The sequence below is a fragment of the Chrysochloris asiatica genome, unplaced genomic scaffold (genome assembly GCF_000296735.1).
Source record: "Chrysochloris asiatica unplaced genomic scaffold, ChrAsi1.0 scaffold00050, whole genome shotgun sequence".
Classification (NCBI taxonomy): Eukaryota; Metazoa; Chordata; class Mammalia; order Afrosoricida; family Chrysochloridae; genus Chrysochloris; species Chrysochloris asiatica.
The window spans coordinates 2,191,782-2,208,726 of NW_006408568.1; the positions used below are offsets into that span (position 1 = coordinate 2,191,782).

Consider the following 16,945-nt stretch of genomic DNA (forward strand, 5'->3'; position numbering starts at 1 on the left):
TTAACTAACCTGTACTATCCTCATGTATGATTCATTCAGAATTTGAACCCATGTATAATTTTAAAATCTGTAGTCTTCAGGTGTATCTGTTTAGTTATATAAAACCATACAAATCGGGCTGCGAACCTTAAGGTCAGCAGTTCGAAACTACCAGCCGCTCCGCGGGAGAAAGATGAGGCTTTCTACTCCTGTAAAGATTTACACCCTTGGAAACCCTGTACAGGGTCACTATGGGTCGGAACCGACTCGTCGGCACTTAACAACTTAACAACAACATCACTCAGCACAAGACTCAGACTAATAGGGTGATGGTTGTGGTTATGGAGTTGGCCAGTGGAATGAATGAGAAAGGTAGGCTGAAACTTAGGTCTCCTTAGAAAGGTAGGTCTCCTGCTTCAGGTTTCTTGCTATTCCTAAGACACCATGAATATAGACTGTGGGAGTCTTGGTGTAGAGCTGCAGGTTAATGCACTGGACTGCAAGGTCGGTTTGAACCGCAAGGCCTGTGGTTCAAGCTCACCAGCTGCCCCTTGGAAATCTTATTTAGGGTCACTATGAATTGGAACTGACTTGGCAGCACTTAACAACAACAACATTAATTTTATTCAGTGCTGTAGTGGTATTTTCAATATTCTCACCAAAGGGAATTCTAAAGGAAAAAACAAAAAGTTCCATTCATTTTCCTCCTCCACACCCTACTCCCACAGAGTATCAGAGGAATAAAACTTTGTTTGAACCATAGCTATCTAACTATAGACACACACACACACCTACTTTGATTTTCTCAAACAAGATAAAAAACTCAGTGATAACTGAATAGTTCTAAAAAAAAAAAAAAAGGCACATCCACCTGTTTTAAGAAAAGGACCAACTCAACATGTTCCAGTGTTCACCTTTATCTTGAGTTGTTGTTGTTGTTATGTGCCATCGAGTCAGTTCCGACCCAAAGCGACCCTGTATAGGGTTTCCGAGGGTGTAAATCTTTACGGGAGTAGAGTAGTCCCCTATATTTTAATCCCCTGATCAGGTTCCTCATCACTGGGGAGCAGACCATTCACTTTCCTAATGGATCACAGGCCACGAGAACTACTGTTCTATTGCAGAGACAACTTGATTTATCACTGGCTCCATGGGGTCTGGATGACATGCCAGGATGGGGCCATGAGTCACATGTTCTTACAAGTGTGAGGAGACTGAGGAGAGAGGGAGAGGTCTGGAACACAACCTTCTTCATTCCCTGTAGGGCCCTCGACTTGGGTGGAGGACAGACGAGACTGGAAAAGTTTTCATATTGGTAGGCCATCAAAAAAATTTCAGGGGACATTCTATTTTCTATTCTCAGGAAGAATAGCCACTTCTCAGAAGCACATGAGCAGTGGTCAGCACAACAAAAATTGAGACAGGGAGTAGGGAGAAATGGAGCTCAAAAACTCATCACTCTAGAATAATTCACAGGAAGGGATGGTAGAACAAGATGAAGTTGGAGCTTGTTGCCTGGGAAGACAGAGGCAGCTCTGTGTCTGTTTGTCAAGCAGTCCACTTGGACTGATTTGGAACCCAGAAACTGTCTCTTTTTTTTTTTTTTCTTCAGCAAATTGTTTTGTTTACTATTCAAGATAATATTAATAATAATCAAACATTTTCTGTGTTGGTTTACCTAACTTTTGCTGGTGAGTGTATATGTGTTTTCAGGGTTTAAGATGTAAAGACTAACCACTTGACCCCAGTCTCAGGAGGGAAGATCACATCTAGAAACAAGACCTAGGGATTGCGCTCCTTAATAACCTATATAAGTCATTCTCGGCTTGTTTTCTTCTTCTTTTTATTTTTTTCCCCCAAAAAAACAATAAATCTTCTTGGTTGTTGTTGTTGTTATTGTTAAGTGACCTCAAGACAGTTCTGACTCATAGTGACCCTGTACAAGGTTTCCATGAAGCATCTGGTAGATTTTAACCGCCTACCTTATGGTTTGCAGTCCAGCATTTGTCCTATAGTGTATACCAGGAGTCCAAAATCTTCTTTACTATCCATGACCTTGGAAGTTTTGAACTAAAAAGCCAATTATCCACAGTCAGTGAAGTCATCTGCTTGGTCTACCAGGGCCTCCTTCACTGCTTTATATCCGCATACAATAACTACTGGCCTGGCTCCCATGTACAAACTGGCTCCCGTAGGCCATATTGCTTCTTAGCTATTCAAGGTGGCATTCAAGGCCATCTCTCTCCCTCTCTTTTAAAAATTAAGTGTATTCAACTCCAATTCCCATTCATTTATCTTGTAGATGTTACCACCATTGAATTAGCCAAAGCTTAATAACTTTGGATCCATGATCCTTTAAGAACTTTTCAGGGACACATAATCCCTTGTTATAGAGAAACTTGGTTTTCTATTGTACTTTCCCAGTTTCAAGCCCCAACAACTGCCTCTTCTCTTTCCTCAAGAACTGTAATGAATGACACCTCCCACACCTTCTAAAATCCTCCATAATTTACTCCCCAGCCCCAGCCCCAGCTCCTCTCCCTTCCTCTCATATAGCTTTGCAGGGAAAGTACAAAGGGGCAGGGCTGTGTCAGAGCTCCCTGGCGTAGGGTAGAGGTTTTGTTTTGTTTTATTTTTTTTTAACAGCCTTGCTGTATTTTATGTGATTGTGTATTTTGGTATAGCAGCCAAGAGCCCGTAGGCATGATTGCCTACAAATTACAATTAAAAATAATGGTAATGCCTCTCATTACCATGATTATGATGATTAGTGGTGCTGTGTTGTATGGACCTGGGCCAGGACCTAGGCCTGCCAGGAATAGGGCCAGGAAGAAGCAAAGTAGTTCTATGTGGATATAAACTCAGATTGTTGGTGGCAGCGGGAGTGGTGGTTGGAAATGGTAGGATGCATGAGAATACTAGTCAGCGAGGGCTCAGTCTGCTGGAGTCTTTAGAACCAGCTTCCCTGACAATTCTGGTTTCCCATTCCAGAAAACTTTGGGGGAATTTGTTCTATTGAAAAGGACAGTACAGAGGAGGCCTTTTTGAAGTGTTTTCTGAATAGAAGTTGAGGGCGCCATCTTAGAGGCCAGGAAGTGCTAAATGTGTGTTTCAGTCCTGTCCCTTATCAGCTGTGCATCCCATAGCAACTAAGTATGACCTTAGCTTCGTGTCACTAAAGCCAATGCTCTTAGCCAAGGCACCATGCTGCCTTGGGCATGTTACCTAATCCTTGAGCATCCTTGTTCTCATCTATAAAATGAGTGAAATAATGCTTACCCTGTAGTGTTTTCATAACAAGAACAGGACATGTGTATGTAAAGCACTTAGTGGAGTGCTTGGCATACAATATTTCCTGGAAACTATGAGCTACTCTTCTTATTAGGACAGGTCTCTATTAGGACATGGCTCCACTTTTAATTATGCTTCGTCCCTCTCATCTGTTCACACTATCTGGTTTTTTTCTGTTTGTGGAGAACCCAACCAGTAAGTACCCTTTGAGCTGTACAGGACTCAGAGACCTCTTCAGGCTCTTTGAAGAGGAGGAACTTTCCCCCATTCTCAGAGCATCCAAGGGCCAGTGCCACTGTCAAAAGGTCAGGGTGCATGCACATGAAAAAGGCTCAAAATCCAAGGAAGGAAAACATAAAAACCATTGTACTGTGGTGTTGCTGCAAGTCACATAAACCTAGCTTTAAGTAACTGCATGTGAGTATTTATTCTGCTCAATCCCATGCGACTCCTGAGGTAAACATAGGCAGTGACAAGACTGATTGTGGCATCAGGAAAGTTTACAGTTCTTTTGCTGTACTGCAGACTCCAAATGGCAGCCAATAGTCAAGCACAGAGTGCACTGAAGTGCTTGGGTGATTATCTAGGTTTGCAGCAGGGGTGGTGCAGATATGGATGAGTGTGTCAGGCTCCTTCACTTTCCATGATACCATGACAGGAAGGGCAGTAGGAGTGCAGAAGAGAGGGTCCTAGTTTTATGAAGAGGTGGGACATGAACTGAATAAGGAAAGAATGAAGGTAGCATTTGATGGGTGGAATAGGAGAGAACAATTGCATAACTTGAGCATGGAGAAGACTGGGTATGACTTCAGCTGTAAAGCAGGAGTGAGATGTGAGTTGATAAAAGATAGGAGTAGATTTAGGCAGATGGTTAGGTCAGATATACAGATATACAAAGTCCAGGTATCCAGAGAGAACTTAGATCCAGAGGAGCCATTGGAAATTTAAGGGGATTATGGGCCTCTTTTGTCTTTCAATATGGTCTTCCTTACTCAAGTCTCATTGTTCTTCAGAACTCAACTCAGATGTCTTCTTTAGCAGCTAACACTCTCTTCTGGATACCAACAGCTTTTTATCTGTGTCATTCTGTATCCTGATCACTTTATTCCTTGTATTGTAGCTATTTTTGTCGACTACATCAATCTACAAAAGCTACATCAATCTACATCAGATTCACCTGATCTCTCCCACCATGTCAGAAACATTGAGGATACCTTGTTGTTGTTGTTAAGTGCCATAGAGTTGGTCCAACTCTTAGCGACCCTGTATAGAATTTCTGAGGCTGTAAATCTTTACAAAAGCAGAAAACGTCATCTTTCTACCATGAAGTGACTTATGGGCTAGAAATGCAGACCTTATAGTTAGCAGTCAAGTGCTTATCCTACAGAGCTTAGGTGGGGCTAATTTTTTTTTTTCAGGATTACAAATTCACTCTAGCTTGCTTATATGGGAAAGCAAGAGACAGACTCCTGAGTATTGAATAGAAAATACAGGCATTCCTCTTGGGAACTGGAACTGGAGACCTACCAGAAACCAAAGCCTGCTTATCTTTCCTTCTTTCCAGTGCTGCATGATTTCTCCAACCTCATCTTCTCCATGTATCTCTTTAGTTACAATTTCAGAACAGGGAATCTGACTGATTTTCATCAGGTCCTGGATCTGGTGTGCAACCGAGTATAAAAGCCATGGCTGCTGGATGAGGGCTGTCAGGTCCTCTAGAGAATGTTGGGTTTGCCATTCAAGGGATGATGGTTGGGAAGGTAAACTGAGTGATGTGTAGATGTAGAAAGGAATTCAATAAATATTTTCTAGACAAATGAAAGAGTGAATAAATTCTCCTTAAGGGAGATTATTCTATCAGCTGCATGCAGGGTAGATTGGAAGGCCGAGTCTCAGGAGTCAGGTAGAACTGTTTGGAGAGTTTGTGTATATCAGAATGAGATGGGTAAGACCCACAAATGGGAAGTGATGCTGAGGACAGAAAGAATATATGTAAAAGCAAGATTTTTGTATTAGGTTTTTTAAGAAAAACATTTCAAGTTTCTTTTTTGTTTGTTCTCATTTTCTTTAGTCTTCCAGCCTTCCTTCACTTTCTGGATTCAGTAGTGATCATCCTCTGCTCATAACCTAGAAATGGGGAGACCTGTGTGTGTGCATGTGCGTATGTGTGTGTGACTTAATATATTTGTTCATTCTCATGATGGTGGGAGATTTCGAACTGTTCTAGCTAGAAGCAGGAGGAAGGAGCTGAGTGTTCTAAAGAAAACCCTTCCATTTGTGATCTATAAATTTATCTCCCACCTCCATGGGTAAGCCCAGTGCATACTCAGAAACAAATCTTAAGAAATAATAGAACTTTTTCTTTCTTTTTTAAAAGCCACCATGTTTCTTGAGAATTGGAAGAGACTACAGATGCGACTGGGCTACTTCTGGGACCTGACCGGTATAGAAGAAGAAGAAGTAAGTTCTCTTGCATGTTTTGACCTCTGGTCCTTGCTTTGCTTTGTCCCTAGAGATAGACTATCTTAAGTGAGAGTCACTTCTGTTTGCTGTCACATCAGCTGCGGTTTCGCTGTGCCTACTTAAAAAATTTTGTAAAAAAATTTTAGTAAGAATTGAGTTGATCGTTTACATGGGAGAACATTGGTTTTGCACTCACTGTTTCATTGCAGTGATTACTGTGCATTATCATTCAACAGTATTTGCTTCTATTCCCTCTGATTTTTTTTTCTTCAGTATTTGCTTCTATTCCCTCTGATTTTTTTTCTTTTATGTACACAAAAACACTCAGGAATATATAATGATTTAAGCAACCAAAGGCTTCATAAACTAAGCTAAGGTTGATTTGCACTGAGGAAAAGAAGGCAAATTTCATCTCTTCCGTTTAGTATAAGACATTTGGTTTGAGGACCAATCAGATGTTCCAGTCAGATGTTGCCCTTGCCCTGGGCAAAGAGATGACAAGTCTTGTAGTAACCTTGAGATTTAACTCAGCATGATTATATTTCCCATGTCATTCATGCTATTGAGCATGAAGTCAGAAAAGAAGAGTCATTCCAATATGTCCCAGGACAAATATATGTCAAAATGTCTCTGTGACTATCAAGGGACAGGGGAGAAACATGAGTGTCAGATACTGGTTGCATTTGATGCCTCTGGAAGAGCAAAGAAGCATTAAACTACTATTGTGTACATCAGTGTATGTGAGAAACTGGAAGGTGAGTTAAGTGGAAGGAGTAGGTTCTTGGACTTTTCTAAACAGATGCTTAAAGAGTGGGGAAAAAAAAAAACAACCAGTCGGGGTTCTTTTGAGAACTAGGTCCCCACTCTTGATGTAGATGACTTGACTCTGAGAAGTGTGTACATGGCTGCACAGATTTCTGTATTAGAAAAATAGCTCCTCCTTTTCCAGACAGCAGCCACATGCCCATTCAACCCTCTATCCCCTCTGCTTCTACTTACAGCCTCAGCTAGTCTACTCTGTTTTGACCACTAAGACTTCCAAAGGCTACCAACAATATATGTTAACTACTGATTGAACAGCAGATATGAATATGGGGTAGGACCTATCTCTGTAAATGTGGGGGTTGAGGACGGTGTCTAGAAGGACCATGCAGCACTTAGAAAGACTGGCCACAAACAATATGGTGGCTGCATGTGTGACAGACTTCCTCTTACTCTCCTACGGTCACTGACATATCTTGACTTTAACTCATTAAATCTGGCTGTGTGGCTCTGATGTTTTATGATCAAGCAAGTAAAATTCCCAGTGACTCCCTATGTCTTGCTGTGACATCATTTCTGCTCCTTAATGCTCTGAGTAGTCAGCTTACCTTTGAATAGAGGGACTGAGAAGTAGTGAAGCTTGTGAGAAGTGTTAGAGCAGCCTCATGGAATGTAATCTACTAATCCAAGTTGGGTTACTTCAGAGTATTAGAAGCATCAGTGTAGTAGTGTGGCTTCTTTCCTTGGGCTTTCACTTAATTCCATCCCATTCCACCCACATTATGTTACTATGCAATGAGTACATGTCTATTCCATGTCTACATTTTGGCTGTACACCTTGAAGCTAACACCATCAAGGATTTTGTGGCAAATGAGAGAATGTACATGTAAGGGTTCTACCATCAGAGAGGGTACAAACTAATTAGGAAAAGAAACAACAGAGAGTAAATAAAGACAATTTCATTTCTTGAAGGGAATTGTTCAAACCAGTGCTTCTTTAGTTAGAGCTGCATTCGTTTTACTGTGTGGATGGTGTCACTTGGATATATTGGTCCTATTGGTCTCATTTGATTTAGATTAAATGTATCAGAGAGAGAAAGAGAATGACAAACAGTTGTGGCTGGAGGTGGGGAGGTGGGTGAGAGTACAGTTAGCTTTCCTAATTCAGTAGGCAAGGATGTTTCCAAAGAAGAGAAGAAGAAACATCCTGACATCCCAGCCTGTGTGGGGTCAGAGACAAGCTAAGTATGTCTGCTAAGTAGAGTTGGGAAAGCCAGCAAGTCTGTCTTTTAGAGAGGAAATATAAACACACATACATAAAGTCTTGAATTATGACTCAGTGCTCTGAAATCTCAGGAACAGACCCTTGGCAGGAATGGGATTATAATCCATCTCTTACTCTGTAGCCAGATTTCATGTTTTCTGTTTAACCCAGTGAACCCTGGTAACCTCCTGGGAGGTACGCATGATTTGAGGAAATCATGGCAGACAGAATGGCCTGGCCAAGACTGGGCTTACCCGGTGGTACAGGAGACATTCTAATGGGCTGTATGCCATCACAGCCCTGCCCAGGGCCAGCCTTGGCTGAGAGGAATGACAGTCAGACATGTCTTTTTATATGCATTTATGTTCCAGACTTGGATATTAAACACATTTAGAATTAATTCTGAACATATTTAACATATTTATTAAACACCTAGTATGTACAGGGTCTTTTTTTTTTTTTTTTCTATGTGTGTGTGGTGGTGGGGCGGGGATGCTGGGGAGTGTGTTAAGTTGCTTGGTGGTACAAACAGTTAATCACTGGCCTACTAACTACAAGATTGGCAATATGAATTCACCCAGAGGTGTCTCAGAAAAATGCCTAGCAATCTACTTCCAAAAGGTTGATGTTAAATGCCTTTGTGTTGGTTCTGATTCACTGTGATTGAAGGCTTTAAATCTTCATCTTTCTCCCATGAGGCAACTGGTGAGCTCAAACCACTGACCTTGAAATTAACAGTCTAGTGCTTATCCTATAGAGCCGTAGCTCTCCAAAAGCTTACAGCTGTGCAAACCCTATTATGGAGCTCAGTTGTATTCTGAAGCACATGGGGCCATCACGACTGACTAAATGGCAACTGGGTTTTTTGTTTTGTTTTAAGTGGGGAGGAGGGTTTGAGAATATTAAATATTATACTAATTCAGGTATAGTCTCTGACCTCCAAAGGGTTGCATTCAACAAGAATGCTGCTTTGGTCTCTAGATTTTTATAAGATGGAGAGTAGGTGAGAAAAATTCCTCTTACCGCAGTTGTTATAGTTGTTAGGTGCCATCCAATTGGTTCAACTCATAGTGACCCTATGCACAACCGAATGCAATACTGCCCAGTTCTGCGCCATCCTCACAATCATTGTTACCCTTGAGCCCATTGCTGCTGCTGCTGTACCAATGCATCTCATTGGAGGTCTTCCTCTCTTTAGCTGAACCTCCACTTTACCAAGCATGATGTCCTTCTCCAGGATCTGGTCCCTCCTGACAACATGTCCAAAGTTAGAAGAGGGAATGCATTTTTTTTTAATGTTTTATTGTGAATTATGTGATAGTTTACATGGGAGAACATTAGTTTTACATTCATTCTATCGTATATCATTTCATTGCCATGATTACAATCCCCTCCATGCATCATCAACCAACCAAAGGGTATACCCAGCAAGCCTGCCCCCTACACCCTCAGGTCTTCAGCACACAGTCCCTCTCCCTCTCTGGATCTAATGTCCCCAGCTGCTCCATCACTCTACGTCATCGTGTCTGCCTCCATCTCAGGCATCGCTGCCTCTCTGGGTAGGGTCCCGCTCTCCGCTCTTCTCTGTTGATGGTCTTAGGGACCTCCGCACCTAGACTGAAAAGTTAATCACTCCCTTCCTTACTATAAAACGTCAACCTTTGCATTTCCAAACCTCACAATCAGCCCTGTTAACAATCATTCACTATTGTATTACAAGTGACCCTTCTGCATTTCTTTTCATCAGCTCCGCCTAGACAGATTGGATAGTACTCACTGGAGAGTCTGCCTTCCTCCAGGCCCCCTAGCTCTAGATTCCCTCTTGAAAGCTTGTAAGCCAGTCACTTCTTGCCTTTGTAGGACCCCCTCCCCATTTTGGATAGCCAATGTCCAAGTTGCCCATCCCTGTCTACTCTGTGGAGGGAGTGAGAATGATTTTTACTGTAAGGATTTGTTCCCTCTTTTGAGCGACTGCATCCATAGGTGTAGGTCAAGTTCATCAAATTGTATCAGATTACTCTTTTTTTCCTTTCATTTCTTCTTCTGGTTGAGCTCTGATCATCCAGTCATTGAAGCCAGGTCAAGTGGATATTATCTGCAAGTGTGGATGTTCTTGTGCATATGCCCGCTCTTCTTATCAGCTGGACGCTTCACTCTCCTCTCTAGTCCTCTGTGGCTATGTCACTGAGGGAATGCATTAAAAAAAAAAAAATCAGAGTTTTGAAGGCTGGGTAAATGTCAATGAGCAGACATGGGAAGAAAGGGCTCCCAATAAGGAGACAGTAACCAGAAACTTTGAGCTGGGGAAGCTCAGGATGTGGCTAAGAACTACAAAATGTCTAGAAAGTCTAGTTGACTGCCAGGAACAGGAGTTGGGGTGCCGTGGAGGATAATGCAGCAAGTGTAGGCCGGTGTCAGTCCTGGTAGGGCATGTATTGCTAGTGTGAATCTCCTGTAGGCTATACATGGGAAGGCACTCGTGATTGATAATAAGAGCTCTATGATGTATGAAATACTTTAACCCCCACTCTGAAGGCCAGGAGGTATTGAGAAGAGAAGGCGCCTGTGTCCTTGAAGGTCATGATTGAATTTTTCTCTATTTTAATAAGACATCTTTTCCTAGGATACTCATGAGGTCAGCTATCTGTAACCCAAGAAATTGCTCTTCCCTCTGGTCATTACTTACCTCCTCTAATGGAGAGAGGGTTCTGCCTAACACCTAGACCCAAGTCCACTCACCTTCTGTTCCTCCCACTTAAGGTGTTTCCTAACACAAAGACTCAAAACCAGGAGGAAGTGTCCTGATGGCTTGTTAAGCACTTGACTGCTAACTGAAAGACTGGTAGTTTGAATCCACTCAGTGGCTTCATGGGCACCTGTTCCCATAAAGATTGTTGTTGTTATTATTAAGTTCCACTGAGTTGATTCTAACTCATAACAACCCTGTATAGGCTGGTGGGTTTGAACTGCCGACCTAGTGGTTAGTAGTCTAGTATTTATTCCACAGCAATATGCTAGGGAATCCTCTAGAGCAGTTCTGCTCTGTCACATGGAGTTGCTATGAGTCAAAATTAACTCAGTGATACTCAACAACAACATCCCAGAGAGGTGGAGCCAGCAGGTATCTCAAGTCCAGGCTGTAAACCAGGGAGAAGCTGGAAATATTGGTGGCTGTTATCAGGAGTGAGCGGGCAAACCCAATAGTTTCTCTACTGTGTCTATGCAGCCCCTGCATAGGGCTCCCTGTGGAGCCCGCTGGGATACCCGGGAGGGACTTACTGAAAGACTTGATGCAGGAATACCATCCAGCTCTCAAAAGTTTTCTGTCTGAAGTAGGCTAACCCACATTGCTCTTGCCCAATTATTCTCTTTCACATCAGATCTCAGGTACTGTTGGGAACTCTTAGAGTGTGTGGCTTTATATGAACACAGATGATCTGCCTTCTTTACTTCTCTTCCATCCCAGAATCTTGAAGAGAGGGATTATGCATTTTGATTTCAGACCACGCCCCCAGGAGATTGTGTTTGGGGGTCATCAGGAATAAAGCTGGCCTGCCCTTGGGTGGGCACACTGGAGCAACTCTCAGAGAGTCTAGATTCCACTCTGGCCCAGAGTGTTCAGTTGTCCTTTTAGGAATTCTGTATCCTCACAGAACAGGGAGCTTCTTGTCCATTCTGCTTCAGCCAGAATGTAGAGTGACCTAAGACTCTGTTTTGAGTACCTCTATCTCCTGTCTGGTGCCAAGAGATCTGGGCTTGTTCTAAACAGATGACAGGGTCCGGTCTAGGGGAGACAGGTCACAGCCACAACTATAAGGATGTGAGGATGCATCTCTGTGTCACCATATGATGTAACACTGGAAAACCAGAGAGCACCCTGCCAGTCAGTTAGGAAATTCTTCTCCAACCCTGTTATGAGAGGGTAGAAGTTCCACTAGCTAGATGAGATTTAGAGCCCATATTACAGTACTCACTAGAAGATACTGTTAGAATTTTGAATTGAGATCTTCTATTGGAATACTGTATTTTTACAGTATCCGTAGTGGTTACAAATCGGGCTGCGAACCTTAAGGTCAGTGGTTCGAAACCACAAGCTGCTCCACAGGAGAAAGATGAGGCTTTCTACTCCCGTAAAGATTTACACCCTCGGAAACCCTGTACAGGGTCGCTATGGGTCGGAACAGACTCGACGGCACTTAACAACAACAACAATTGGAATACTGTAGGGAAAATGCAACCAAACTACAGAGGTTATGAAGGGAAACTTCAAATTGCATATTAGAGTATTCCTGCAGGACAGTAACTGTTCTATAGGAAAGTCTTGATTTAAGAAAATTAAGCAAGTACCCATATAGCAGTACTCTTCAGAGCTTTTAATTGTGCCCATAGTGACTGAAAGATGATATATTATGTAATATTTTCCAATATTTTGGAATCTGGAATCTGGTTTTTAGCTAAAAATCTCTTGGCACACACCTAAGCAAATGGATGAAGATGAGAGACAAAATCAAGTGAACTTCACAAGCATTTAGAGATTTCTGTGTGTTCAGCATGATGCTAATTAATATGTCAAACACAAAATGATAGAGACCAAGTAGATAATCATTGTGTTAGGCTAAGAAGAGTGTCACATGTAAAACGGCTGGAAATAACCCACCACCTTTGTCAATCTGTCTTACTATGGTGGCTTGCATGTTGCTCTGATGCTGGAAGCTCTGCTTCTGGTATTTGAGCTACCAGTGGGATCACTCATGGTGGACAGGTTTCAATGGAACTCCAGATTAAGACAGGCTAGGAGGAAAAGGTGATGATCTATTTTTGAAAATTATCCAATGAAAACTTGAGAGGCCACAGCAACATATTGCCCAATACAGTGTTGGAAGATAAGCCCTTTGGATTGGAATGCATTACACAGTAGATACAACAATGATCTCAAATAAATCAATGATCCTTAAGATGGTGCGGGACTCAGCAATATTTGGATCTATTTGACATAAGGTTGAGTGGGTAGGAATCAACATGGTAGCAATGAACAACAACCAGTAACGATGAGAATAATAAAAGACAAATAGATTATCAAGAGCTAGAATGTGTGGTGGAAGCTTAAGAACGCAAGGAAGTCCAAGAGAAAAACCTCCTTCTCCCCCTCACCTTATTCAAGAATAGCCTTCTTGAAAGAGGTGGTGGATATAATTATGGAGATGAGAGTGATGATTGTTGTTGTTGTTATTGTTAAGTGCTATCCAGTGAGTTCCAACTTTTACCACCCTGTATGTGGTTTCCGAGGAGCAGTGGATTTGAACCACTGATGTTTTGGTTAAAAGTCCAACGTTTTGATTATCCTGTAGTGCCATAACATTACCTCCTGTTGTATGGTTTATGTTTATTAGTTGCTTGCTTAGCTTCTCTGCAAACATTTTGCCTTAGCCTGTTGCCTCTGATATGTGGCCAGGGATAGGAAATGTGTGTTCTCTGAACAGTAGTATCCCCTGTGAACCAGTATCTAGTCCCTGCTTTAGGAATTATCAGTAAGCGATGCAGGAACATGAGGTCCTCACCCCTGCGGGTATTCAGCCTTGAGCTGGAAGCTGCAGGGAAGAGCTGCCAATGAGGCCAGGTGTACACTGTTAAGTTCTCTTTAAAGTGTACCTTCCTGGCCCCATATTTGCACTGATTTGACACTGGTCCTCCTGATGAGTCTAGGTGTTCTTCCTGTGCATGTGAGTCACTCTTTAGGTGTGTGTTGTGGAATGGCCTAGTAATGTGTCCTGAGCATTGGTGGTCTTGCCAGTGAGTTAGGCTATGCAGAAAATGGGCCCAGACCTGTGAGTGTTAAGATTCCCTATGGCTACCTTCTACTTTTATGCTTATTGGTTACCATTTTGTTTGCAGAATAATGGAGGAACAAATTTGTCTTTGCCCCAACTTCTTGATTTGGGGCACATCTGTTTCTCCAGCTGGGATTTGAAGCTTAAAGTTTGGGGTGTGAAGCTATTTGGTGAGATGCCCTTGGTCTAACTGTCATGCAAAGCATGTAGCTTCTCTTTATATCAGTGTACAGTTAACATTTCCTCTCTCCTTTCTCAACACCGGTGCTGTCCCCAGGAGCGTGCCCAGGTTTGATTTTCAGTGTGATAGCAAGTGTCCTGTGCCCCCTGTCTCCCTCCCTCATTGTGTTCTTGATCTACAGTCTCTGTGATTATGTGTGGTGTGGCAATTCGTATCCATAGCACCCAATCCTAAGTCTTGACTTGAATGTACTTGTGATTTCTGATTATGACTTGGAAGCCAAGGTTCCTCTTCTTCCTGTTTACTAACCACTATTGGACTCTTTGGGTTTTAGGAGCACTCCAGGCCTGAATATGAAACCAAGGTTCGAGAGAAACTGTTAAAGGAGAGTGACAAGACAGTCGTCCAGAAGTTGGAAACAGATAGGACTGAAAGTGATGATGAGGTAAGATGCTGCTGCTTGTGGCTGTTTGCTCTGCTTACTTCTGAAGATCCTTTTCTCATGATATCTGGAATACCATAGTGAGTGGACGATGGAGCTGTGAGAAGGGGTTGATGTAGGGCAATATAGAATGCAATCACAACCTTTCCCATTTCCCTGCAGTCAGAGTTTATGAGTGACAGACTTGAGCCATCCCTTGATCTATATTCTGGATGATACTGTCTTGATGAAATTGAAGAGCAGATTAGAGAAGAAGGAGATAACTCATGCCTAGTTCCTCCAGACTCCATCACCTAAATTCCTAACAACCGTCATGAGCATACCAGCCACCACAATGACAGCTAACTCTTACTAAAGGTGGATTTGACGCTAGGCATTGTGTCAACTGCATATGTATTATCTTAGTCAATCCTCACAATAAGTCACTGAGGTTGGCGCTATTGTTGTCCACGTTGTAACCAGGTGAAAACTTACATGCAGAGACTAAATCACTTGCCAGAAGTCATATAGCCAGGAAATGGTAAGCGGATCTGGCATCCCAGCCCAGATCTATTCATTACAGAGTTAGTGCACCTAGCTTCTAAGCAATCCTGCCTTTTACATGCAATGAGGACATCAAAGGAGGAAACAAAGAAAGGGGTGGCAGAGGCAAATCCATACTTGTATTTGCTTAAACTGCACATAAAGTATTTCTTACACTTTAGTTTATCTAGGGAAGTCTCTGAAAGCAAGCAAGTGAATGTGTCTTAGAGTTTTCGAATGCTGTTCAGATATTGAAGCAGAGCTTCAGAGCCCATGGTGTGATCTATAAATACTCACTGGGGGTTGTGGGGTAGATGGACTGGGGGCCATCCCTTATTTCTGAGTGCCACCCTTTGAAGCTAAATGAGTGTGTGTGTGTCTTCACTAATCTGGTTCCAGAAAGAAATCAATAAAATTGAGAATCTGTTGTTTATACATGTGTCTCTTCTCAATCTTCGATTTAAATTCAAGTTTCAGTTCATTTTACACTGAGTTGGAACCATTCATGTTAACATGCAAATTTATGCAAGCACCAAAACAGAAGAATGTGGTGTTTTTGTGCTCAGAATACTAGCATTTTATTTTAAACAGAAGAGGGAGGGTGGCCTTTAGAGTTATTTTTTTTTTCCTAGACAAAGAGCAAGTCCAAGACCACCAATTATTCAGGGAAATAATGAATTCATTCTTAGGAAAAACTAATCATCACCCCCACCCTCTTCAGAAAGTAAGTATTCTATGTGCTGTCAGCTTCTGCAACTCCACACAACCCTCTTTCTCCACCCCAGAGCAATATACAATGGATAATTTTATGGAAATCACATGTAACTTTTATTGACCACTGACTCATTTAATTTTAATTCCATAGACGGGAATGCCAAGGAGCTGGAGTTACGTACATTGAGGCTGTGGTTCTAATATAAACACCACTTGCCTATATATGCATGATAGGTCAAATAACTTTCAGGAACCATGAATAATTAAAAAACATCTGAATGCATTATAAATGATACATGTGTTTATGTTTTAGCATTCAACATCTATTTTCATTTCATTGTTGAGAAGGCAAGTCTCAAAGCATCTATTGCTTGTGATCACTCGGGGGGGAAATGACCTTCCCAAATAAGCAGAGTAAGATCAAAATGGCCTGAATATGATTGTCAGTACCCTTGTTGTATTACCTCTGTTTTGTTAATGTGAATGTTTCTTTCTTGCTGTAAATCTAACCAAAGGTAGAAGATGAAGGATACATCAAGTGTTGTTGTCTGAGGGGAGGGATAATGCTCTTGTCTGCAGGAAGAACTGTGATCAATACCCACTACACCATATTGGTGGCGCCTCTTTTTGAGGGATAGGGGACTAAGTCTAGCAGGTGGTCTTGGATGTGCTCCTTTATCCCAGAGATCACCTTGACTCTGCCTTCACTGTTATCCTCAGGCTGTGTATTTATCTCTTCCTACTTTTCTTCCTATTGAATGATAAAAACCTTCCATTTACTGAGGAACAGAGTGGTACAGTAACTTGCCCAAGACCACATAGCTAGCTGTGGTAGAGCTGGTAATCAAACTCAACTTTGCCTAATCTCCAAGTCTTTTAGAAAAAATGTAAAGATACTGATGCCCTTTTTAAAAAACATTTACATGAACAGAGAACTCACATGCCATAAAATTTCCCAATTTAAAGTGGTTTTTAGTGTAATCATAGATTTGTGCAATAACTCCCACAATCTAAGTTGGCTTGCTAAGTGCAGTTGAGTCAGTTCCGACTCATAATGACCCTATATAACATTTCCAGTAGCTGCTGGAGGGATTTTAACCACTGACCTTGCTGTTAGCAGTCCAGTGCTCATCCTACAGTGCCACACCAAGACTCCTAATCTAAGTTTAAAACATGTTTTGTTTTTTTGTTTTTTTCCAAATTTGGAAAAGGAACCTTATATCCATTAAGCAGTAACTTCCAATTTCCCAACTCCACCCTGAGCCCTGAGCCCTGAAAAACCACTAATCTATTTTCTGTCTTTATGAATTTGCCTATTCTGAACATTATTATATGGAATCATATAATATGTGGTCTTTGTGACTAGCTTCTTTCACTTAGAAAAATGTTTTTAAGTGAAAATTTATGTTTGCCAAATGATCTTTTATTCCATGTGTTGCTGTAGGATAAGCACTCAACCAAAAGGCTAGTTTGAACCACAAGGTCAGCGGTTCAAACTC

General features: G+C 41.8%; 1 protein-coding gene across 1 annotated transcript in view; it reads left to right on the forward strand.

Annotated features, from left to right (window-relative positions):
• Positions 1-16,945, forward strand: part of ANO2 (anoctamin 2) — a 547,529-nt gene that overhangs the window by 312,577 nt on the left and 218,007 nt on the right. The window contains exons 12-14 of the mRNA XM_006862668.1: positions 5,648-5,730; positions 13,865-13,876; positions 14,103-14,213. Coding sequence (XP_006862730.1) covers positions 5,648-5,730; positions 13,865-13,876; positions 14,103-14,213 — 206 coding nt within the window. The remainder of the gene's footprint in view (positions 1-5,647; positions 5,731-13,864; positions 13,877-14,102; positions 14,214-16,945) is intronic.